The 25,852-nt window shown below is 45.7% G+C and overlaps 1 protein-coding gene across 1 annotated transcript in view; it reads left to right on the forward strand.

Annotated features, from left to right (window-relative positions):
- Window positions 1-25,852, forward strand: part of THSD7A (thrombospondin type 1 domain containing 7A) — a 670,811-nt gene that overhangs the window by 555,328 nt on the left and 89,631 nt on the right. The window contains exons 12-16 of the mRNA XM_089654586.1: window positions 688-809; window positions 7,602-7,734; window positions 14,434-14,537; window positions 22,310-22,504; window positions 24,398-24,661. Coding sequence (XP_089510712.1) covers window positions 688-809; window positions 7,602-7,734; window positions 14,434-14,537; window positions 22,310-22,504; window positions 24,398-24,661 — 818 coding nt within the window. The remainder of the gene's footprint in view (window positions 1-687; window positions 810-7,601; window positions 7,735-14,433; window positions 14,538-22,309; window positions 22,505-24,397; window positions 24,662-25,852) is intronic.

A 25,852-nucleotide genomic window follows, 5' to 3' on the forward strand; every position in this document is an offset into this window, starting at 1 on the left:
CCACCAACCAGCTGGATAAATACATGAGCAGATCACTCTGGCAGATGACGCAGGTTCACCCGAGGTGCGGGGTCTAAGAACTAACCATTGTTCACCAGAGCTCCTGATGGTGGAGATGCAGTTCGTTGTGTGTTAATATCAGGTAACGGTCCTCAGGATCACCCCACCAGGAGGTGAGCAAGCTGGGTTCCAGTAGCAGATATAGCAGGTAGGGATCAAAAACAGAAGCATAGTCATCAAACAAGCCAAAGGTCAGTAATAAGTGGTTGCAGGTTGGGATCTAGCAAAAGCGTAGTGGAGGACCAAGCCAGAGGTCAGTAATGAGTGGTAGTGAAGGTACAGAGAGCAGGAGAGACAAGAACGAGATATTGGCTGGAGAGCACAATAATCTGGCAAAGGAAGTGCAAAGGTATGGCTAAAAGAGGAAGTTCATGGGAGAAACAAAGGGTTCAAAGTTCAAGAATTGTCCAGGGAGCTGTCCAGCATCCCAGGTATCTCAGCAAGATGGGACATTGCCAGACACCAGGTCCTGATACTATACTTCACCCTGATATAACAAAACTCTGCCAACATCCATCAATATTTTTAAACCTATTTCCATCAAGCTCCACCCCTGAGGATCAGGACTGTCCAATAAAATAGGTAAAATGCTGAGAGACAAAATGTTTATTTTTCTTTCTTACCTAGATGCCCCGAGAGCCTTCGTCCAGAGACTATGAGACCGTGTTTGCTGCCATGCAGGAAAGACTGCATCGTTACCCCTTATAGTGATTGGACACCGTGCCCCACTTCCTGCCAAGAAGAGAAAGGTCAGAAAGCTTGCCAATAACTGGTTTTTAGTGTTGCATGATACATAGTCAACAAGTAATGGTACCGGGTTATAATGCAAGAATCAAAATGACAGATAGAAAATGAAAAGTTGCAACTAAATCAAATATAATAATTCATTAGTATCAATGCAATAAGCAACAACAAAGTAAAGCTCAATTCCATTTTTTGTTTAAATCAGCTAAATACATTCCAGGCGGATCAAAGCCAACAGTGCGCAAAGTCTAACAGTTCATTTAACCCCTTCACGCCTAAAGGGTAAAACAAATCTAAATGCCTAAGCACAATTCTGCAATATAGACATGTGTTAGTAAAACCGTACATATCATCACAACTACTTTATACATCCAGGTGGATTATACCGCGTTTTTTTCATTACAAATTGGGCTTTCATTTGGTGGTAAATGGTAATGGATTGCTCCTAATTTTTTTTTATTCTCAAAGGAAAACTGGCCCAAAATAGTAAAAAAAAAATTTTTTTTATTTTGCTGTGTGTTTCTTGTTACGACCATAACCTACCACCATAGAACAACCCAAAATAAATTCTCTAGCTATTGACAATTGCAGCGATACCATATATGTGCATGTTATGTGTTGTTTGTACCCGTAGTACAGTCCAGAAACAATAGTGCGCATTTTATTTTTGTCTTTTTTTTTTTTTACCTAAGACACACTGACACTGATACCAATTTTTTTTTAATCCTGACCTTTGACCCTGACTTTTGACCTTAACCTCTGACCCTGACCTTGACCCAAACACTAACCCTGATACTGAACTACATCAAACCTTGATCTAGGTATTTTTCTTTATTTTTTATTTTATTTTTTAATATTTATTTATCTTTTTTTTTTTACAAACATTTTTTTATCTCTCTATGTCAGGAGTTAGAGAGATACAATGTATCTCTTCTCCATTCATAGAGAGAGAAAAAACAAGGGGGCCGGGCTGCACAGTGACTGATCACTGTGATAGCCAATCAGAGGCTATCACAGCGATCACGTGACCCGGAATCGGGAGTCTCGGGTCCCAATCGTTAGAACGGGACCCGGGGCTCTCAGTGACACCGCAGTCTTTGTGTTGGGAGCGCGCCGAGCGACGCGTTCCCAGCACAAAAACAAATACGCAAATATGCGGCTTCACGGAACTGGGCTTTTTTCCCCTGGAGAGAAAGAGGACAGGGATCACCCCTGGAGAGACAGAGGACAGGGATCACCCCTGGAGAGACAGAGGACAGGGATCACCCCTGGAGAGGAAGAGGACAGGGATCACACCTGGAGAGGAAGAGGACAGGGATCACCCCTGGAGAGGAAGAGGACAGCGATCACCCCTGGAGAGGAAGAGGACAGCGATCACCCCTGGAGAGGGAGAAGACAGGGATCACCCCTCGAGAGACAGAGGACAGGGATCACCCCTGAAGAGGGAGAGGACAGGGATCACTCCTGGAGAGGGAGAGGACAGGGATCACTCCTGGAGAGGGAGAGGACAGGGATCACCCCTGGAGAGGGAGAGGACAGGGATCACCCCTGGAGAGGGAGAGGACAGGGATCACCCCTGGAGAGGGAGAGGACAGGGATCACCCCTGGAGAGGGAGAGGACAGGGATCACCCCTGGAGAGGGAGAGGACAGGGATCACCCCTGGAGAGGAAGAGGACAGGGATCACCCCTGGAGAGACAGAGAACAGGAATCACCCCTGGAAAGACAGAGGAAAGGGATCACCCCTGGAGAGGGAGAAGACAGGGATCACCCTGGAGAGACAGAGGACAGGGATCACCCCTGGAGTTTCAGAGGACAGGAATCACCCCTGGAGAGGGGGAGGACAGGGATCACCCTTGAAGAGGGAGAGGATAGGGATCACCCCTAGAGAGTCAGAGGACAAGGATCACCGCTGGAGAGTCAGAGGACAGGGATCACCGCTGGATAGTCAGACGACAGTGAAAATTGCGGGTCAACCGCAGGATTTTACTCCCTCCCCACACACCAACTGCTAGTATGAACATGCCCTTAGGAGTCTACTTGTAAAACTTTGCATAACTGTTGTCCGGGCTCAGCATGTTCAGTCTGGAAAGAAGAATCACTGCACTCTGAGCAGCCTCAGCCTAGCTCCATCCAGGCCATGACCCACCGACGCGTTTCGCCTTACACCCAGTGATTAGTCATGGAGAAGGGGATTCATTGTGCCAGGGGAGATTTTATGCATCAACAGCCAGTGCTGCAAAAAAAGAAACAATGACCAACAGGTGTAACCTAGAAAGAGCATAAAGGATATCCTACATAAATGTCAGAAGCATTTCATACAAGCTGAGTGAAATGTCACCGTCATTTTTCTAAAAGGTTAATGCCTGCATCTTCAGCGCCTCCTAGAGGCCTTAATGTGCTGTAGTTTTCTGAAATGCCCTCAATGAGAAAACAATACTGTCTTTTGGCCACTAGATGGGGCTGGATGATACAGGTATTACTCTATTAGAAAATTTGCGGTGACATTTTGTTCAGCTTGCACAAATGTTCCTGACAATCGTGCAGCAAATGTTTTATAAACAGACCCCATACACGTGGCTCATAACATGAAGAAATATATCGGATTCCGGGTCCACTTCACGTCTTCGGCAGGTTTGTTTATCTCGTAACCCTTACATACTACAATAAAGCTACGGGCGATCCTCAATGAATATGTTTTTTCCGTAGCGCGTGCGATTTGTATTTTTCTTCTCGCTTTCATCTTGAATTCGGGGGAAGAGGAATATGAGATCTCGTGTCTCTTGGCTCTGGATTTAATTAATTTCCGAACCCTCCATGCTAATTCCTTTGTGCAAACCTAATGTCATCTGTTTGTATATGGTATCAAAAACCATTAAAAATTCGGGATGAGATGATTCTGCGCAAATGGCGGCGTGCTTTGAAATGTATCACTATAGGCGGAATGAATAATTAAAGCAGCAATATTTGTATCTCTCTGGGACACGTATCTTCACCCTGCAAGAGTCCTTACATCTGACCTCCAGCCTTCAGTCTTGCACAGTTGTACCGGCTCCTCTCCTGAAATGGCTTACTCTGATTTCACTGCACACTGTGAGCTTCTCACAATGTGTATTAGAGGCTGCAGAAAGTCAGATAGAGCTCCGCCTCATTTCCTGGCTGGAGGGCATCCAGCATCATATAGCTCTTCCCTCCCCAGCCTGACTGTCCTTGGCCTGCCCCTATCATTCATTGGATTTCAGTTCTTTCAGCCGTGGAGGCTCAGTGTCACATGAGTGGTCTGCACAGGGGCGGACTGACCATTTGGAAACTCGGGCACTGCCCGAGGGACCGGGGTCAGTAGGAGGCCCCATGAGATGCCCCTGGTACCTATTTCATAGGCTATTTTGAGTTTGGGCAAGGACACAGGGGCCCCATGATCCCCTATTGCCCGGGGGCCCCATGAGTTGTCAGTCTGCCCCTGGGTCTGCATGCAAATATAGGAACACCCACTCCTCCAGACCAGGGGAGGACTGACCATTCAAGCACTCGGGCACTGCCCGAGGGCTCGGGGTCAGTAGGGGGCCCCATGAAATGCCCCTGGTACTTTTTATAGGCTTTTTTGGGTGTCCTTTGAGTGTGGGCAAGGATGCAGGGGCCCCATGATCCCCTATTGCCCGGGGGCCCCATGAGTTGTCAGTCCGCCCCTGCTCCAGACTGACCCCCACCCATTAATGTATTTTTGATATTTGCATAACTCCTCCCAAGAGCCAGCCCACTGCTTGCATCAGAGCTGGGGGCTCTTGAGAGGAGTACTGAGGCAGGGTGCTGTGATGTTTTCAGGAAGCTATGTACATCCCCTCCCATCAGCCATGTTCTGCCAGCACAGCATAGTGAAGCACAGAGTCAGCGATGACATGACTCGGTCTAAAGTAAGGTATGTATTAAAATGTTACTAAACGCACAACAATAAAATCAGTCTGTACAGTATATGCAGTAACGCATGCTTGTTATACTCACTGTTGAACCTACATTGTCCCTAGTATGTGTATGTATGGATGTAAGTTAGGGACCTTAGATTGTACACCCCTTGAGGGTTAGGGACTGATGGGAATGTACTATATATATGTAAAGTGCTGCGTACATTGACGGCGCTATATAAGTACCGGAAAAAAAATAATAATAATCCTCTGCATTGTGTAAAAAGGCTGTTTAATCCTGTCTTCTCTGATCCTGCCCTTCTTCCACTGTCCCAAGTCCATCTGCTGATAGAACAGAGCTCTATGAGACACTCTGCACATGCTCAGTTAATGTGTATGACTAGAGTTTTTTTTTTTCTTTGGGAGGGTGCAAGTGATCAGCACAGGGCCAATCAGCACTGTCCAGACAGAGGGTCAGGGGTCCTGCAGCCTCATAGGACAATCAGGGGAGAATGAAAACTCCTCCTACAAGCTTTAACCAGTGCTGGGCTGGACACTGATAGAAGAGACAAGATTGCTATATACTGCTGATGAGAAAAGGGATTTAGCAGTTTATATTTACTAAATAATTGCATGTCCATGTTGTGTGTACTGTGGGAGACCAGATATAGTGAATGCAGGGTCCGCGGAGACCAGATATAGTGAATGCAGGGTCCAGGGAGACCAGATATAGTAAATGCAGGGTCCGGGGAGACCAGATATAGTGAATGCAGGGTCTGGGGAGACCAGATATAGTGAATGCAGGGTCCGGGGAGACCAGATATAATGAATGCAGGGTCCGGGGAGACCAGATATAGTGAATGCAGAGTCTGGGGAGACCAGATATAGTGAATGCAGGGTCCGGGGAGACCAGATATAGTGAATGCAGGGTCCGCGGAGACCAGATATAGTGAATGCAGGGTCCGCGGAGACCAGATATAGTGAATGCAGGGTCCGCGGAGACCAGATATAGTGAATGCAGGGTCCGGGGAGACCAGATATAGTGAATGCAGGGTCCGGGGAGACCAGATATAGTGAATGCAGGGTCCAGGGAGACCAGATATAGTGAATGCAGGGTCCAGGGAGACCAGATATAGTGAATGCAGGGTCCGGGGAGACCAGATATAGTGAATGCAGGGTCCGGGGAGACCAGATATAGTGAGTGCAGGGTCTGGGGAGACCGGATATAGTGAATGCAGGGTCCGGGGAGACCAGATTTAGTGAGTGCAGGGTCCGGGGAGACCGGATATAGTGAATGCAGGGTCCGGGGATACCAGATATAGGGAATGCAGGGTCAGGGTAGACCAGATAATGAATGCAGGGTCCGGGGAGACCAGATATAGTGACTGCAGGGTCCGGGGAGACCAGATATAGTGAATGCAGGGTCCTGGGAGACCAGATATAGTGAATGCAGGGTCCGGGGATACCAGATATAGTGAATGCAGTGTCCGGGGATACCAGATATAGTGAATGCAGGGTCCGGGGAGACCGGATATAGTGAATGCAGGACCCAGAGAGATCAGATCTAGTGAATGCAGGGTCCGGGGATACCAGATATAGTGAATGCGGGGTCCGGGGAGACCAGATATAGTGAATGCAGGGTCCGGGGAGACCAGATATAGTGAATGCAGGGTCCTGGGAGACCAGATATAGTGAATGCAGGGTCCGGGGATACCAGATATAGTGAATGCAGTGTCCGGGGAGACCAGATATAGTGAATGCAGGGTCCGGGGAGACCAGATATAGTGAATGCAGGGTCTGGAGATTAGTAACACTTAAAAGGATCTATTAGAAAGGATCTATTTAAAAATGTCCTTAATGGGGGGAGAAGAAACCAAGAAAGAAACCAAGCTCTATGAGACACTCTGCACATGCTCAGTTTAGTGTGTATGACTAGAGTTTTTTTTTTTTCTTTGGGAGGGTGCAAGTGATCAGCACAGGGCCAATCATCACTGTACAAACAGAGGGTCAAACTGAGTCCAAACTCAGACTCCCTTCTGCATAGAAACCAATCAGCTTCTAACCTCAGCTTGTTCAATGAAGCTTTGGCAATGAAACCTGGAAGCTGATTGGTTTCTATGCAGAAGGGAGTCTGATTTTGGACTCTCCAGCTTTAGCAAATAAACCCCAATGGGTCTGGTATGCGTTTGGGGGGGGGGCACATGGAATTTGTTTTTGTAGAATATGCTACAGCAAAAGTAACAGCTACAAATGGCACAATATAAATTGCCGGCTTTTTTAACCCTTAGGTTAAAAAAGGTATTTTTGGGGGACCTTTTGGGATCTGTGTGCTGTTTTTTTTTTTTTCTTAAAGAAGCCAGGAGGGAGATGTAATTTTCCCTTTGTCAGTGCTTTAATAAAATACTGGCCACATGGAATTTAAAAAAACATTTTTTTGCAGTGGTGCCTGTTCCTCAGGGCAGTGCCCACCCCAGGGGTGGACTGACAACTCATGGGGCCCCTGGGCAATAGGGGATCATGGGGCCCCTGTGTCCTTGCCCAAACTCAAAAAAGCCTATGAAAAAGGTACCAGGGACACCTCATGGGGCCCCCTACTGACCCCAGGCCCTCGGGCAGTGCCCAAGTTTCCAAATGGTCAGTCCACCCCTGCACAGGAGCCAGTTAACCTACCAGAATGGCTTTGGAATGCCCTTTCCCAACCACATAACTCATTAATGCAGGCTTCCTAATCTTCCTAATGGGGACAGCAATAAAAACATGACAGGGGTTCTAATCCTCCTCTCTGTCCAATATAAAAAAACTGCTTTTAGCTTTACTTTATTGCCTTGTCATTATCTACTGAATTCTGGTCAGAATGTGTTTATGATTTGAAATAAGCGTCCTGCATTTCTCATTTTAGGCGCTGTCATTGTCAAGAAGCAGACGCGGCACAGGGTCATTATCCAGTACCCGTCCTACGGCGGGCGAGACTGCCCTGACACTTTATATGAAGAAAATGAGTGTGAGCCCCCTGCGGCCTGTCACACATACAGGTTAGAAAAGCGCATGCCGAGATGGAACCTCTCCTGCCAAGCTGTCCCACCTCCCGATCATTAAATACGATTCTGTCACCACATGCTGCAACTTGTCACCGCTCTGTCAGCACCGCGGTGCCACGGACTGGGGGGAAGAAATTGATTTCTTTTATTAAATTCCCCTCTGCTGAGTAAATATTTTATTTGCTCTATTAAATTGATTTGAGCTCCCAGGAAGATACTAGAAATTAAAGGAACTGGAACAGCTTCTGGCATTAAAAAAAATAATATATATATATACAAAAAAGTGGGGGAAGAGATTAATTAGAGGGAATGAAAGGAAACAAAAATGTATTTGTGTTTTAAGATGTTCAAATGTTCCTGGTCTCCTGGAATGACAAAATCTCTGTTCGGTAGGTAGAGAGAAACTAGAAGGGGCTGGATGCTAAGCACTGCTTCTGCTCTATTGTGATTGGTCATTAGGAGACGCCTTTGCTCCCACCATCCACTTAAAGAAGAATTCTTATGAGCATTACAAAAATTAATACAATTCCATTCATTCATGTCTAAATACTTGTATTATCCTTTCCAATGAAGCAGTATTGAACTGTGAAAAGATTCCTTCTTTGCTCCTTGATTTTCAGTGTTTTGACTCCTCCCCAGACAGAAGCCCAATTTGTGAATGTTACAAACATGGACATTGGTTGCCACTGTCTCCTGATCAGTGAGCATAACTGGGGTTAGAGGGCTTCCATTCAATTTGCATGTTTCACCTTCTCTGTCTTTTCATTGGTCGCTAGGATGAAGCCTCCATACATTCATGTCTTAATACTTGTAATATCCTCTCCAATGGAGCAGTGTTTTGACTCCTCCCCAGACAGAAGACCAATTTTTGAATGTTACAAACATGGACCTCAGTTGCCACTGTCCCCTGTTCAATGAGCATAGCTGGGGATGGAGGTGTGTCACCTAGAGGGCTCCCATTCAATTCCCATGTTTTATTTCCTGTCTTTTCATTGGTCGCTAGGATGAAAGCTCCACACATTCATGTGTTAATACCTATAATATCCTTTTTAGTGGAGCAGTTTTGCAATGTGAAGAAAATTCCTTCTTTACTCCATTTTTAGTGTTTTGGCTCCTTCCCAGACAGAAGCCCTATTTGTGAGTGTTACAAACATGGAGATCAGTTGCCACTGTCCCCTGTTTAGTGAGCGTGCCTGGGGGAGGAGGTGTGTGTGTGTCACCTAGAGGGCTCCCATCCATTTCCCATGTTCCTCCCCCTCTGACTTTTCATTGGTCGCTAGGATGCAGCCTCCACCAAGTACCCCCCCCCCAGTAGAGATCACAGACCCCCAGTTCAGACATAACCCCTCCCCCATACAGTCCTCTGTCTTCCAAATCAACCCATCAGTACAGACATATCCCAAAACACCCCTCAGTATTGACCCCTCCCCCAAAACAACCCCTAGTACAGACCTCTCCCTCCTAATACAAACCACAGACCCCCTGTTCAGACTTCTCTCCCTCCGTACAAAACTTTCCCCTCTGTGCAAGACCCCTTACCCTAGTACAGACCACAGACCCCCCTGTTCAGACTTCTCCCCGGTACAGAAATATCCCCTCCAGGTCAGACTTCAGCCCTTATTACAGACCCCCCTCCCCTCAAGGTCAGCCTTTTCCCCCCCAGTACAAGCCACAGACCCCCTGTTCAGACTTCTACCTCCCCCAGTACAGTACTCTCCCCTCCAAGTCAGACTTCTTCCCTCGGTACAGAAATATCCCCTCCAAGTCAGACTTTTCCCCTTTTACAGACCCCCTTTCCCCTATTCAGACTCCCCCCCGATACAGAACTCTCCCCTCCAGGTCAGACATTTTCCCCCCAGTACAAACCACAGACCCCCCTGTTCAGACTTCTCCCCTGGTACAGAAATATCCCCTCCAGGTCAGACTTCAGCCCTTATTACAGACCCCCCTCCCCTCAAGGTCAGCCTTTTCCCCCCCAGTACAAACCACAGACCCCCTGTTCAGACTTCTACCTCCCCCGGTACAGAACTCTCCCCTCCAAGTCAGACTTCTTCCCTCAGTACAGAAATATCCCCTCCAGGTCAGACTTCAGCCCTTATTACAGACCCCCCTCCCCTCAAGGTCAGCCTTTTCCCCCCCAGTACAAACCACAGACCCCCTGTTCAGACTTCTACCTCCCCCGGTACAGAACTCTCCCCTCCAAGTCAGACTACTTCCCTCGGTACAGAAATATCCCCTCCAAGTCAGACTTCTCCCCTTATTACAGACCCCCTTTCCCCTATTCAGACTCCCCCCCCCCCCCGATTCAGAACTCTCCCCTCCAGGTCAGACATTTTCCCCCCAGTACAAACCACAGACCCCCCTGTTTAGACTTCTCCCCCTGGTACAGAAATGCGTATACCCTCCAGGTCAGACTTCTCCCCTTATTACAGACCCCCCTTTCCCCTATTCAGACTCCACCCCCCCGATACAGAACTCGCCCCTCCAGGTCAGACTTTTCCCCCCTAGTACAAACCACAGACCATCTGTTCAGACTTCTACCTCCCCCTGGTACAGAACTCTCCCCTCCAGGTCAGACTCCTCTCCTTAGTACAGAACTCTCCCCTCCAAGTCAGACTTCTCCCCTTCGTACAGACCACAGACCCTCCTGTTGAGACCCCCCCCCCCACCTAATACAGAACTCTATTTCCCCAGTACAGACAATAGACCCACCAACCCACCGCTCCCCTGAAGTCCACATACCAGACCTCAGATAAGCAGCAAGGCACAATGAGTAGGATTTCTGTGACAGAACATCAGAGGAGCCTTTCTCAGCCACTTTCTCCGAGATCTGAACAAGCTGGCCGTTGCAGCACAGATAGCACTGCAGCATCGACATTTTTAAAAATGAAAATCCAAAGCATCAGCATGAACGGTGTACAGAATGCCACCGGGTTGTCATATTGCATTGAATTTTACATAAAATTACAGCTTGACATGGATAGGTATATTTTAAGAACATTCAATTACAATATGGCTTGTGTAGCAATTGTATTTTTTTTTTCATTTTCTATTTTTTTTCCACAAATATGGAGTTACCCTTTAAGTCAACACTTTGAACATACTGATGAATTTTCCAGTTAAAAGGTGTCAGTTCGATAACCAATAGTACATGACTCCCGAATTTTACTAAGCTTCACGGTGTCATCCGCATCCGTCACAGCTGCTGAGATCAAAAGGATCCGCCGCAAACTAAGCAGTCATTAACAGCGCTATAACGGGGAGAGGCGGCAGCTGAGAATCGTACACAATAAACGACGGCGCTGAAGGTGAGAGAGGACAAATTACATCCAGAGACGAGACGAATTTGTATTCACATAAGAGAAGGAATTCTCCAGCGCTAGCAAAGTTCATTATCACGGTGTAAACTGGAAATGCTTTTAATGTGGCACCCGCCTGAATATAAAACGCAAGGTGTCAGTCGGTGACAACGCTACAGAAAGAGCCCAGGATTAATTGGCTTGCTATTATTCCACATGGCTGCCATCTTGCCCCACATCTCAGAACAATTACCTGTGTACAACCTCTTCAAAAAAAAAAAAAAAATGCCAAGGCTGTCTTTTAAATGTCATACAGTTTCCTTAATATAACAGATTCCATTTTGTGCCATTTATTGTCAGATTCTTCCAAGTCTGAATAATCAGAATGCATTTAAATTTACAATTCGGGAAGTAAATCCGGGAATTTCTGCATTTTCTGGTGTGTGTGCACAAGATGGGTGGCAGATCCTAGATGGGAGCTTTTACTCTCTGCCATCACCATTTTTCAAAGGCTCGTCCCCATTACACAGAATGATGTATTATTACATTTCATTTGTTTAAACCTTCACTGCTGGCAGCCTGTTGTTAGTGCTGTGAGCGCTTAAAAGAGACCTCCGCTCAAATCCAATATGCAGAGGTTAGCAACCGAAGAAAATGATAATAGATAATACATACGTAAGATGGCTTCTTTTACAGGATACCAGGGGTCTCCAAACCTTTGGTACTTAGGCCACATTGGCTGTTTTATAAATAAACAGGGGCTGTTAAAAAATCCCCATCGAAGTCCCTCCTTAGTTCAAAGTCGCCATCAGAGATCTCCCTTAAATCAGGGTCCCCATCAGAGCCCCCCCCCCTTATGTCAGGTTCCCATTCAGAGACTTCCTTTACAATAGGTTCCCCATTTTGGTCCCCCCTAAATTATATTCCTTATCAAAGTTCCCCGTTAAATCAGGGTCTCCATCAGAGCCTCTGTTATGTCAGGTTCCCCATCAGAGACTCCCCTTACATTAGGTTTACATCAGGTTCCCAATCAAAGTCCCCCCTTGCATCAGGTTCCTTATCCGAATCCCCCCTTGCATCAGGTTCACCATCAGAGTCCCCCCTTTCATCTCGTTCCCCATCAGAGCCCCTCCTTGCATCAGGTTCCCAATCAAAGTCCCCTCTTGCATCAAGTTCCCCATTGGAATCCCCCCTTGCATCAGGTTCCCCATCATAGTCCTCCCTTACATCAGGTTCCCCATCAGAGTTCTCCCTTATATTAGGTTCCTCATCAGAGTCCCCCCTCAGATCAGGTTCCCCATTAGAGCCCTCCCTTGCACCAGGTTCCCCATCAGTCCCCACTTACATTAGGTTCCCCATTAAAGCCTCCCCCCCCGTACATTATAAAGAGACACCATAGGTAGCCCCTGCATACCTTAATCCTCGATCAGTGCACACTAAGGAGGATATGCCACTGACCCTAGCTGGGGGCCAGACAAAAACTTTTAGCAGGCTGGATGTGGCCTGTTAGGAGATCCCTTCTAATGTTCCAAAATACAATCTCAGGACTCCTCTAATATCACACCTATTTATCCTATGAAACTACATGAACATTCATTACTGTGCAAATGGGGGCAAAATCAAAGGTTGCTAGGCTAGTTTCCCTGCAGGGTCGAATTATTTTCATTCATACGGACTAGAGTGGTTCGGGAAAATACAGCATTATGGCCACTAGATGGAACTGAATAAAGAAATATGTATTTTCTATAATCATCAGCTCCATCTAGTGGCCATATTGCTGTATGTTACTGAATCATTCTGTTCTCAGTGAATGAATATCAGTTGACCTGGTTAGAAAGTAGACTGGTAAAATTCGATTTTGCCCAGTACATGCAGTTTCCCAGGACGAATCGCTCTGCAATTTAATTTTTTTAAAATAAATACTCCCCATTGTGTATGACAAGCCAAAAACTTTTTTTCTAGCTCTGGTTATAGTGGAGACTGGTGAGGACTCATGATGGGCTTTTACTACTATCTGGATCTTCATTAAAAATTACATTCATTTTGTAAACAAATTGTTCATCCTCCCCCCTCCCCACACACCAAAAAATAAATACCTTGCCCCAGCCTCTGGGAAGCACAGGTGACACCAATGAGCCTTCCAGCATAGCTTGAAATCTGACTAGAGGACTTCCTTGCAGTATTTTAAGCTACCAGCTCTGCCAGGAGGCATTGGGAATGAGGCAACAGAGACCAGGACTGAGGTAAGTATTTTTGTTCAATCCATGGTGGTGTATGGTGTTACCAATGGTTTGGTGGCTGTGGTCCCAACTGCCTTGAGATCATTCACAGGCTCCTCCGGTGTAGTTCTGGGCTGATCTCTCACTTTTCTCATGATCATCCTTACCCCATGAGGTGAAATCTTGCATGGAGCTCCAGATCGAGGGCGATTTGATGGTTATTTTGTAATTCTTCCTTTTGCAAATAATCACTCCAACAGTTGTCTCCTTCTCACCAAGCTTCTTGCTGATGGTTTTGTAGCCCATTCCAGCCGTGTGCAGGTCTACAATCTTGTCCCTGACGTCCTTTGACAGCTCTTTGGTCTTGCCCATGGTGGTGCTCAAGAAAGAGATTCTGTGGATAGGTGTCTTTTATACACATAACGAGTTGTCGTTAGGAGCACCTTCCTAAATTGACAGGACTAATCTGTGTACCACATGAGCACATAGCCAGTCTGTGGGAGCCAGAATTATTGTTGGATGGTAGGGGATCAAATACTTATTTTACTCACTGAATTGCAACTCAATTTATAACATTTGTATCGTGTTTTTTTCTGGATTTTTGGTTGATATTCTTTCTCTATCATTTAAATTACACCTATGATAAAAATTATGGACCCTTCATTTCTTTGTAAGTGTGCAAACGTACAAAATCTGCAGGAGATCAAATAATTATTTTCCCTATTGTATAGTACTGTTCTAGTAACACTTTACAATCACCATTAAAACATCTTTCCATCTGACGTCCCCAGTGGCCCCATCGGGTGGCGCAATGCCGTCCAAATTTACTCCTCCCTATGGGAAATCAAAATATCTGATCTAAGAACGATGCCAATAGCTAGGCAGCCATCGGTGCCATCATCAAACCTCTTCCTCCCCTTCCTTGACGGCTGCAGCGGCAAAAAAAAACGAATTTTCTACGCCTGGATGACAAGGGTCCATGTGTGTTCACCAGATGGCCTGTTGTGGTGGCAGAGCGCTGGTATTTCATTAGGAGACCCCCTACTGGCTCTGCCAACAAAATGAAAAAGTGCCGTGTAATTGTACCGAGTAGATGATCATTTGCTTTAAATATTGAAGGCATCGGGGCGTTCATGATTTACTGACTGAGCTGTCTACGACTTGTCTTGCCATAGGTGGAAGACACATAAGTGGCGGAGATGCCATCTGGTGCCCTGGTATGTCAGACAAGACAGCCCTGGAGCGTACGAAACCTGCGGACCGGGACTACAGGCGAGAGGTGAATTCATTTCAATGACTGATCTTTTTTCTCTGCCATCCTGGAAATAAATCTGGAAACATTTCTGGAAGCAACTTACATTATTGATATGTATGTATATATATATATATATATATATATATATATATATATATGGCTTTTTTCTCAGAGAATAGCTGCGGGTACTCCCCCCTTCTGAGTCACCCTGTGTCTCTGTCCTTTACCCACCTTCGAGCATAATAGATCCCCCTCAGTAAACAATAAATGCCTACCAGCAACAATAGGTCCCCCGCAGGGGCGGACTGACAACTCATGGGGCCCCTGGGCAATAGGGGATCATGGGGCCCCTGTGTCCTTGCCCAAAGTCAAAAAGCCTATGAAAAAGGTACCAGGGACATCTCATGGGGCCCCCTACTGACCCCAGGCCCTCGGGCAGTGCCCGAGTTTCCAAATAGTCAGTCCGCCCCTGGTCCCCCGTCAGCAAAAGAAGACCCAGCAACAATAGATCCCCCCCAGCAACAATAGATTCCCCCAGCAACAATAGATCCCCACATCAACAATTGCCCCCCCTCAACAAAATAACCCTCAGCAACAATAGACTCACAATATAACAATACAGAAGATCTCCCACCAGCCAGCATCAATAGGCCCTCCAGCAGCCAGCAACAATAGACCAGTCCCTCAACAGTAGATCCCACTCAGTTTCTATTGACTCCCTAGCAACATAAGATCCCCAACAGAAACAATAGATCCCCCACTAGCAAAATTAGATCCCCCAACAACAATAAACCCCCACTAGTAAAAATACAGTAGATCTTCCAGCAGCCAGCATTAATAGAGCCTCCAGCAGCTAGCAACAATAGACTGATTCCTCAACAGTAGATCCTTCCCAGCTACTATAGACCCCCTAGCAACATACGACTACACCAGTAACAATAGATCCCCCACCAGCAAGAATAGATCCCCCCAACAACAAAAAAAAACCCACTAGTAACAATACAGTAGATCTTCCAGCAGCCAGCATCAATAGACCCTCCAGCAGCCCTCACTCAATAATAGATCCCTCCCTGCAACAGTTGACCCCCAGCAACATAAGATTCCTACAGCAAAAATATAACCTCCTCCCCAGCAACAAATGATCCCCCAGTTATAATAGATCCCCCAGTAGCCAGCATCAATAGACCCTTCAGAACCCCATTTAGTGCTGGAGATGGCAGAACTGTGTTCCTCCACATTCCCGTAGAAAAAAGCCATATATATATATATATGAGAGATCAGCTTGATGTAGACAATTTATCAATGTTTGTTCATCTTTCTAGATATCTTGTTCCTATGTATAGTTTATAATTATATATAAACATGGGGGAATCATTATTTAGGAAAACCCAACTCCAGAAAAATAATAACAAACTACACTATACCTGTCCACTATTATGCAAATATTATAACTGAGTGTTTAAACTGATGTTTTAATTCTATTTCTGTATGATATATACAGTGTGTGTGTATGTGTGTGCGTGTGTACACACTATATTGCCAAAAGTATTGGGCCAGCCCTCCAAATCATTGGATTCAGATGTTCCAACCACCTCCATGGCCACAGGTTTTTAAAATCAAGCCCCTAGGCATGTAGACTGCTTCTACAAACATTGGTGAAAGAATGGGTCACTCTCAGGAGCTCAGTGAATTCAAGCGTGGTCCCGTGATAGGTTGCCACCTGTGCAATAAGTCCATCCATGAAATTTCCTGGCTACTAAATATTCCACAGTTAACAGCAACTCAGCCACCAAGTGGTCGGCCACATAAAATGACAGAGTGGGGTCAGCGCATGCTGAAGCGCACAGTGTGCAGAAGTCACCAACTGTCTGCAGAGTCAATAGCTAACGATCTTCATGTGGCCTTCAGATTAGCACAATAACAATGCGTAGAGAGCTTCATGGAATGGGTTTCCATGGCCGAGCAGCTGCATCCAAGCCTTACATCACCAAGTGCAATGCAAAGCGGCGGATGCCGTGGTATAAAGCACGCCGCCACTGAACTCTAGAGCAGTGGAGATGTGTTCTCTGGGGTGATCAATCATGCTTCTCTGTCTGGCAATCCAATGGATGTGTCTGGGTTTGGAAGTTGCCAAGAGAACAGTACTTGCCTGACTGCATTGTGCCAAGTATAAAGTTTGGTGGAGGGGGGATTATGGTGTGGGGTTGTTTTTCAGGGGTTGGGCTTGGGCCCCTAGTTCCAGTGAAGGGAACTTTTAAGGTGTTAGCATACCAAGATGTTTTGGACAATTTCATGCTCCCAACTTTGTGGAAACAGTTTGGGGATGGCCCCTTCCTGTTCCTACATGACCGCGCACCAGAGCACAAAGCAAGGTCCCCCACATGAAAGAAGAATATATTTGAAATACATTTTAAAAATATTCTTCCCAAATATATTGATATATATTTGAAATACTACAATTTTGGCCATATTCAATATATTTCAATAAATCTATCTATCTATCTATCTATCTATCTATCTATCTATCTATATATCTGTATCTATCTATCTATCTATCTATCTATCTATCTATCTATCTAGAGCAGTGGTTCTCAACCTGTGAGTTGCGACCCCTTTGGGGGTCGAAAGACCCTTTCACAGGGGTCGCCTAAGACCATCAGAAAACACATATTTCCGATGTGTAGAGAGCAGCTACTGTGTAGAAAGCAGCTGCTGTGTTGAAAGAAGCTACTCTGTTAAAGCAGCTACTGTGTTGAAAGCAGCAGTATTGGAGGTAAAACGACATTCATGAATTATAATTACTGGGTAAATAATTTTATGGTTGGGGGTCACCACAACATGAGGAACTGTATTAAAGGGTCACGGCATTAGGAAGGTTGAGAACCACTGATCTAAAGTATCTATCTATCTATCTATCTATCTATCTATCTATCTATCTATCTTATCTATCTATCTATCGTATCTATCTATCCTGTATGTTGAAATGCATTTTTCTTACAAAATATATGAAAAATATTTTTAAAATACATTTTCAAATATACTGTATGTCTTTAAAAATACAAGTCTACATTTTTGGAATATACTTACAAATATATGTAAAATATATGTTAAAATGGCTTTTTTAAATGTTACAAAAAAGCATGTTGGTTGGTTGTGCTTTATTGCTCATTCTAACAATACAAGTCTACAGGATGGATTTATTAAAGCAGCAGCTATACGGGGACACATAACACTTTATTTTATAATAACTTACAGGATGTGATTAAGTTTGAAAAACAAAAAGCATACCGCTAATAAATGTTTAATAAAATGTCAGCAAACACAATGATATTAATTAGAAATTGTATCATCTGCCAATTCAGCGTAATCTGTTTTGACGGAACTGGTTATGTGTTAAGAGTGTTGTCGTGAAGCGTGTTTGTGTTTTTTATTTGGCAGTGTGAATATCCATTACAGGATTAATTGGCGAGCATTGATGACTGCCAAGTGTCTATATCTTCTATTTAGCGCCAGGAAATGGAACGCGGGAATTGTTCTTTTTTATTTTCACTGTAGCTATTCCAAGTGTTACTGATTCCAAAAACTAAAGTCTCAGAGTGCAGAAATGAAGTTTTTGCAACCAAACAGAATTCCTCTTGAATTTTGCCAAAAACTTAAAGGTGAAACCTGATTCATTTTTCTGATTGGTCAAGAGGAGTCCTGCCGCTCTGATAGATTTGGTTGATTGACAAAGAAAGCAGAACTTCAGAATTGTAAAAGACATTTACCAACATGTTTGTCCCAGTCCCCGCCCGCCCTCACTTAATATGGCAACCTTCTAGACAGCCTCACCCACACTTAATGCCTACCTTCTAGAAAGCCCCACCCAAATCACACTCACTTTCAAGGCATCCTGCACAGATCACCACTACTTTCTGACATATTTGTCCCTGCCCCACACTTAACATGTCTACCTTCTAGACGGCCCCACCCAAATCACACCCACTTTAAGGCTTCTGCCCAAATCACACCAACTTTAAAGATGTCCGACACAGAACACCTCTACTATCCAGGCAGTCCCATCCAGATCATGCCCACTTTTCAGGCATCCTGCCCAGATCATTGCTACTTTCTGACATATTTGTCCCAGGTCCCAAACCTAACACGCCTGCCTTCTAGACAGCCTAACCCAAATCACACCCACTTTAAGGCTTCTACCCAGATCACACCTACTTTAAAGATGTCCGGTACAGAAGACCTCTACTTTCCAAGCGGTCCCATCCACATCATGCCCACTTTTCAGGCATCCCACCCAGATCATGGCTACTTTCCAACATATTTGTCCCAGGTCCCAAACCTAACACACCTGCCTTCTAGACAGCCTAACCCATATCACACCCACTTTCTAGGCTTCCTGCCCAGATCACACCTACTTTAAAGTTGTCTGGAACAGAACACCTCTACTTTCCAGGCGGTCCCATCCAGATCATGCCCACTTTTCAGGCATCCTGCCCAGATCATGGCTACTTTCCGACATATTTGTCCCCATCTGTCAGGGATCCAGGTATGACCAGAGATGTGTGGACTGACACAGGGAAATAGCAGGCTTCAAGAACAGAAGCGTAGTCAGGGCTGGAGAGGTGGAATGGTGAGACGGGCCGTAAGGTACCGTCAGGCACCGCCCGGCGGGATCTCTAGTGACCCACAAAACAGGATTCCCCAGGGCGCGGAGTCTAAGCCCCAGTCTGCCTTTTCACCAGAGCCCCTGATGGTGGGGATGGACTTGGTGCAGGACTGAGACCAGGTCGCGGCCCCTTAGTGCACCCAACTGTGGTAGAGGGGTCCGCCGAGGGTATGTACCGGGGGGAAAGCCTGATGTGAAGGGGCTGGCAGGTTTGGACAGTAGTGACTGGATCCGTGCGGGATGGATGGAATCGTCTGGGTAGCGTCGGGCGTAATCAGGCAGGCCAGGTCAGCAACGTGCGGGCAGTGAGGTACCGGAGGAGCAGGCAGAGAATAGTCAGGGTCAGAAGCTGGGTTCAGTAACTCACGGGCAGCACGGTACAGTGGATCAGGCAGAGAATCGTCAGGGTCACAAGCCAGGTTCAGTAACTCACGGGCAGCACGGTACAGAGGATCAGGCAGAAGGATGGTCAGGCAAGCCAGGGGTTAAACAGGAGACGGTCAGCAGGGTCAGGAACAATGCAGAGTCGACAACAAATCAGATAGGCAGAGGAACAGGAACACAGGATACAAGGTACAGGGGCTCATGGGAAACAACACCAAGGCACTGACTGCAGGTCTGGCCATTCCTTAAATACACCTCCTGCAATCAGCCTCAGGTGATGGCTGCCTGCAGGAGTGAGCTTCTGATTGCTGAGAGCACCCGCTGGCTAGCCCTGGTACTGCAGCCCACATGGCAGGTGAGTCCCACCGCCAGTGCTGAGTCCATTCCTGACACCATCCCAAACCTAACATGCCTGCCTTCTAAACAGCCTAATCCAAATCACACTCACTTTAAAGGCATCCTGCCCAGATCACACCTACTTTAAAAATGTCTGGCACAGAATACCTCTACTTTCCAGACAGTCCCGTCCATATCAGGCCCACTTTTCAGGCATCCCACCCAAATCATAACTACTGTCCAACACATTTGTCCCCGTCTCACACTTAACTCATCTGCTTTCTAGATGGCCCCAGTCAAATCACACCAACTTTTAAGGAATCCCACCCAGATCATGACTTTCCAGGCAGTCAATCCCAGATCACTCCTACTTTCCAGGCAGTCCCATGCAGATCACATCCACTTTCCAGGTAGTCCCTTCCCCTAATTATGGGAAGACTGCCCATTTGTGGTCACAGTCCCCTCCATTAATACCCTTTTGCATGCTCAGTAACTCAAAAGGATGAAGCTGTGGTCTTGACATGCTCCCTGGGACAGCACATCTACATGCAGGAATGTCCCAGCAAATCCAGGACATTTGGCATCTAAATAGTTGTACAACCATTCCATACAACAGACAATACAGCATAGAATTGGACCTCCCATTCCACTTCTTCAATATCCGTGTAGATTATGATTTAGTGGGAGATGTAAGATGTATCCCCATACATATGGCTGATGGGCACTTCTTTACAAATCCATTTTACAATTAGCATCTGGACTACTTTAACATTTTTACGCAGTCCTATAATGCTTATATATAATCAGTGCAGGGCAAAACGTAGCGGTCTGGCTCTCCATCGATCTGACTAACTTCTTCCCCCAGCCTAGTGCTCCAATCAATGGCACTGCTCTGGGGGTGTGAGCAGTTTTACAGCACTAGACAAAGGTGGTTCAACCACTAAAAACCAAGACCGTTGAGCTCCATATTGAACAGAGGTCTGGCTCTCTAAGGTACTCCTAGAACAGGGCAGTAACCTGAGTTGCAACAAACCATTGAAAAATAAGCCTACAGTTATTACTGTGTATGCAGCCTGATTGTGTGTGAGAGATTGCGTTGGACTGATAGAAGTGACAGTTGGCTCCAATGAATCTACGGTAAAGTGATTTTTTTCCTTCAAAGAAGCAGATCCATGGTTGAAATATGAGGCTGGGACTTTAATCTTAACAAATGGGGCCCATGGGCAGAAAGGGGATGTTTTAATGGCTTTCTGGTGCAGGTGGAGTAATCTCTCAGACTATGGTTCCAATTAAGTGAAAGTCCCAGCCTCTTCTACAGTATATCAGTCTGGTGGGGCAGGTCAAGACTTTATTTATTTGTCAGAAAATGTGGCGCTGCAGAGTACTACACCACACCCAAAAGTCATTAAATAGTCCACTTTCTGCCCCCAGCCCGTTGCTGAACAAATGGGGCCTGGGAATTTTTTTTAATGCTGCTGAGTGGGGATTACTACAGGGTTGTCCAGACGTTGGGAGCCCCCTCTCTGTCTTTTGACCCCCCTGCTAAATTGGCATGGCCGAGCCCTATACTGGAGGGCCGACGCTACCCCCTTGTCAGGGGCCCTGTAGGTGGATCCTGTCCACCTACTTAGGCTGCTAAATCTCTGATAATGACAAAAGAAGTGCTTGCCACATAGTAAATTCTTATCATCCGAGGAGCTTCTGGTACAAAAGTTCATTTCATTTGAAGGATGTTTTGGAACATTTAATGGGTAAAAGAATTAAATACAGCCAACTGCCTGTAATGCAACGTTAGTCTTCATCAAGCCTTAGCAGAGTTCCCTTGTGATTCTTTTAACATTGGCAGCTCAAGCCCTGAAGAAGAGAGCAGCTTTTCACCTGAAATGCATTGGAGGTATTTGATTGAGTGCATGAAATCCAAGTCAAGCTACCATAAATTGTTACTTCTTTGGTGTCAAAGGAGGAGCGCCTAGTACAAAAAATCATGTGACTTGAAGGACTTTTGGAACATTTAAAAACATCAAATTCAACCAACGTGTTTCGGGCGAAACTCTTCCTCCTTCTTCAGGGCTTGAGCATTCAATGTTAATAGAATCATGACAAAATTCACTAAGAGACCTATATTAGGGCTTGATGAAGTCTAACATCTCTTGTTGCACTAAAGCCAGCAGAATGCATACATTTCATGCAGGTCCATAGGCACTAAACCGCATGAAAAACATACATGCATGAACAGGGCTGTGGAGTGATCAAAGTTGGCCAAAATGAGAAAACACCGCTTTTATCTCTTGTCCTAATGCCTGAAGCAATGCTTGGTTTACCTGGTTGATATTTATTATAACTGACAGCCTGTTATTGCATCTCCAATACAAATTCATTCAGTTCATTTCTTTGTGAAATTTCTTGCTTGCAGCTATAACCTGCCGCCGACAAGATGGTGCACAGACAGAAATCACGGAGTGCCTCAAGCATGCTGGTCCTCTCCCGGCCTTAACTCAGCCTTGCCAGATACCGTGCCAGGATGACTGCCAATTTACCAGCTGGTCCAAGTTCTCACCGTGTAATGGAGATTGTGGCGCGGTTAGGACTAGGAAACGAGCTCTTCTCGGTATGCTGATAATCGTGTAAATGTCTTTTATTGACAAATTTTGCAAGGAGTGATGTTCCCCTTAAAGTAGAACTCCAGGCAACCAATGGTTAGACTCTTTTTTTGGAGCTTGTTGTTGCGGTCTGTGTCCTTCATGGACATTTGGCCTCAGGGGCATAAAGGAATTACTTACATGGTTCTGCCTATTATCCCAAAATGAATAAGAAATCCAGTATTTTTTTGGATCCATGATGGAAGCGAGACAAGAACCACTTTATGTTTTAAGAAGGCTCAACTGTGTCTTTGGGGGATTTAAAAATACCAAGAAATTACCTGATATGCCGCTGAGTTTCTGGGATGTTTGGAAAAGGATGCCATATATTTGTGCCTCCTAAAACACGTAAGATACCTGGTCTCCTACGTGCCATTGTGACCACATAGCTCTTCACACAATATGTTCCCTCACTTGTGGTGGCAGATTAAATTAAAGTGTAAAAATGTTCTTGAGTGCAATCCTAAATCTTCAATTGCTAAGATGGTCAAACGTATTCAAGTGAAACGCGTGTCACCCCACTCAGTGCTCAAGGAAGGCTTACCAGATACATTTGAGCATCATGTTATAGAATTGTCAAATTGGGCACAGATATAATCCTGTGGCAACCGCTCCAACCTCCTCCACAGCCTCCAACCATAGGTCAAATGACGTTCAACCAACACAACATGGGCAGCGATCAGAATCCGGTCTGTCTTTGCAGCGCTGGATGAAGAGGAGAGAAGGCAGCGGGGAATTCAAATCCGTGGAATGAAGGAGCAGCATACAGGAGCCCATGTATGTGTCAACGGGCTCCGGAGGAGGCTGGAGCGGTTGCCATAGGATTATATCTGTGCCCAATTTGACCATTCTATAACATGATGGTCAAATTTATCTGGTAAGCCTTCCTTGAGCACTTAGATTAAATAAAATTGCTTAACTTCCATTCCTCACCAAGGGAAAAAGGGTCACTTACCCACCAACCCGCAACAGTATGTACCCACCTTTTTCATTACCATATCACTCTGCTTGGCCAGATATGGATGAAATTATGACAGCACTGGTGTCTCGGTACTAGCCAAGCATTGTTTTTCGGGGGTGTGGAAGGGGTCCATAGCCCTGTGTAAGCTTCCAAAAGTTAGTCTGGAGTTTACTGGGGCATTCTATATCCAATCTGAAGGAATATATGGAGTTGCATTAGAATGGGGAAAAGTGTGCAGGGCTTTTTTCTCAAAGAATAGGTGCAGGTACTCACCCCTTCTGACTCGCCCCTTGTCTCCACCCCTTACCCACCTCTGAGCGCCATGCCTTGGTCCCACCCCCTACACACCTCCTAATACTGCCCCTTTTAGAGGATACAGAACCAAATATCCCTTTGTGGTGCTAAGAAATTGGTAAGAAATTGGTTATTGATAACAAGAAAAACAGTAAAATAGATACCCTGCAGCCAGCAACAATAGATTCCCCAGCAACAATAGATTCCCTGGCAACATTAGATTTCCCCAACAGCAATGGATTCCCTTCAACAAAGCCAGCTGCAATAGACCCCTGCCACCAACAATAGATCTCCCAGCAGTATTAACAGACCCTCAAGCAGCAAGCCACAATAGACCCTCCCAGCAACAACTGACCCCAAGTAACAAGGTGCCAGAACTATGTTTCCCCATGTTCCCACTAAAAAAAAGCCCCAAAAGTATGTATACACTGCTGAAGGTGTGTGTGTGTGTGGGGGGGGGAGTTGAGTGTCCTTATTATTTTGCCTTGCAGGGTTAAAAGAAAGGTAAATGTATGTTGTCCATTTAAAAAAAATATCTATCCAAAAGTCAGAAAACGTTTCAGATTTGAGTGGATGGACCTTTTATTATTGTTATTTTCCTATACAGGAAAGAGTAAGAAAAAGGACAAGTGTAAGAACCCCCAGCTGTATCCACTGATGGAGACCCAGTTCTGCCCCTGTGATAAGTACAATGCTCAGCCGGTGGGAAATTGGTCGGATTGTATTCTACCAGAAGGAAAAGTGGAGGTTCTTCTGGGAATGAAAGTACAAGGAGACATCAAGGAGTGTGGACAAGGGTACCGCTACCAGGCCATGGCGTGCTACGATCAGAACAACAGACTGGTGGAGACCTCCCGGTGTAACAGTCACGGTGGGTGCACTTGTATGAGTTTGCATTGCATTAGAAGGATCTTTCACTAAAGCCCAGCAGAACTTTCAGTTTAAAACAGCTAAATACATTCAAGGTGCAGCAAACAAAAGGCTTGCAAAGTTCATTTTCTTTAGAAGCATCTACAGTCCATAGTGGTAGTAGTAGAAAACCCTATAAATAAAGAAAAAATCCTCTTGCGCTGCTAAACCTAATACGATAAACTAAGAGTGGCTGCAAACACCAAATTGTGTTCCCACAACACTAAAAAAATAAATGAATAAATAAATAGTGCTGCGCTACTCACTAAACCTAACCGTAAAGCAAAAAGTAAATGCCTGACAGAGCCCCTAACTAAGGTGATATAAGTGCATATGTAGAGAATAACCAAACACAAGGGAATGAAAATATCCAAAAAGACTAGATGGCCTGCTGGGCAATACCAAACATAAACAAATCAATAAGTGAAACTTTTACATATGTGCAAATAGACAATCTGAGTAATATATATCAAGCCATAAATAAAAATAATAATAAAGATAATAATAATAAATAATATATGGGGGGGCGGAGCCTAAACATGGCGGCGTCGGAGAGCACGATGTGAGTGCTCTCCTATAAACCTCCAAAACTAACCTCCCGAGACCCTCATGGAGTGAAGCCCTACCTGCTTGAGGAGGGCTCCAAGCGGGGAGAGACTGGCGCGGGGAGAGGAGAGCGGGCACGGACCTCCGGAAGGTGATCTCGCTGCGGAGACTCCAGTGCAGCTGTCGGGTTGCCGGGGAGACGAAGCAGGGCGGTGTGAGCACGCTGCTCGCCGCAAGGCATCACTGGGAGGCAGAGACGCCGGCCGGCTCCCTGTCAGAGCGGCAGCGACATGACGGCTCCCCCTGTGCTACAGGACTGGAAAGCCGTGCGGCCAGTGGAGGAGTGAAGCAGGAGAAAGGGACCAGCTGAGGAGGACCTCGGAGGGAAAGAGGAGGCTGGTTGGTGCTCTAATTAAATAAAGTGCTGCCGGCTTATATTTGCTTGCATCCCCCTGGCCGGCTGTTTGATCCTGGGTCAGGGAGACCCATAAATATCAGGACATTTACTCTTCTTCCCCAAGACCATCCCCAAGGAGAGAGAATGGAGGTGGAAAGAAAGAAATAAAGTATCGGATACCCCGAGGAATCCCCCCCAGGACTGAGCAGC

The sequence above is a fragment of the Staurois parvus genome, unplaced genomic scaffold (genome assembly GCF_062004578.1).
Source record: "Staurois parvus isolate SC_StPar_1 unplaced genomic scaffold, SC_StPar_1.0 ptg000779l, whole genome shotgun sequence".
NCBI classification, from domain to species: Eukaryota; Metazoa; Chordata; class Amphibia; order Anura; family Ranidae; genus Staurois; species Staurois parvus.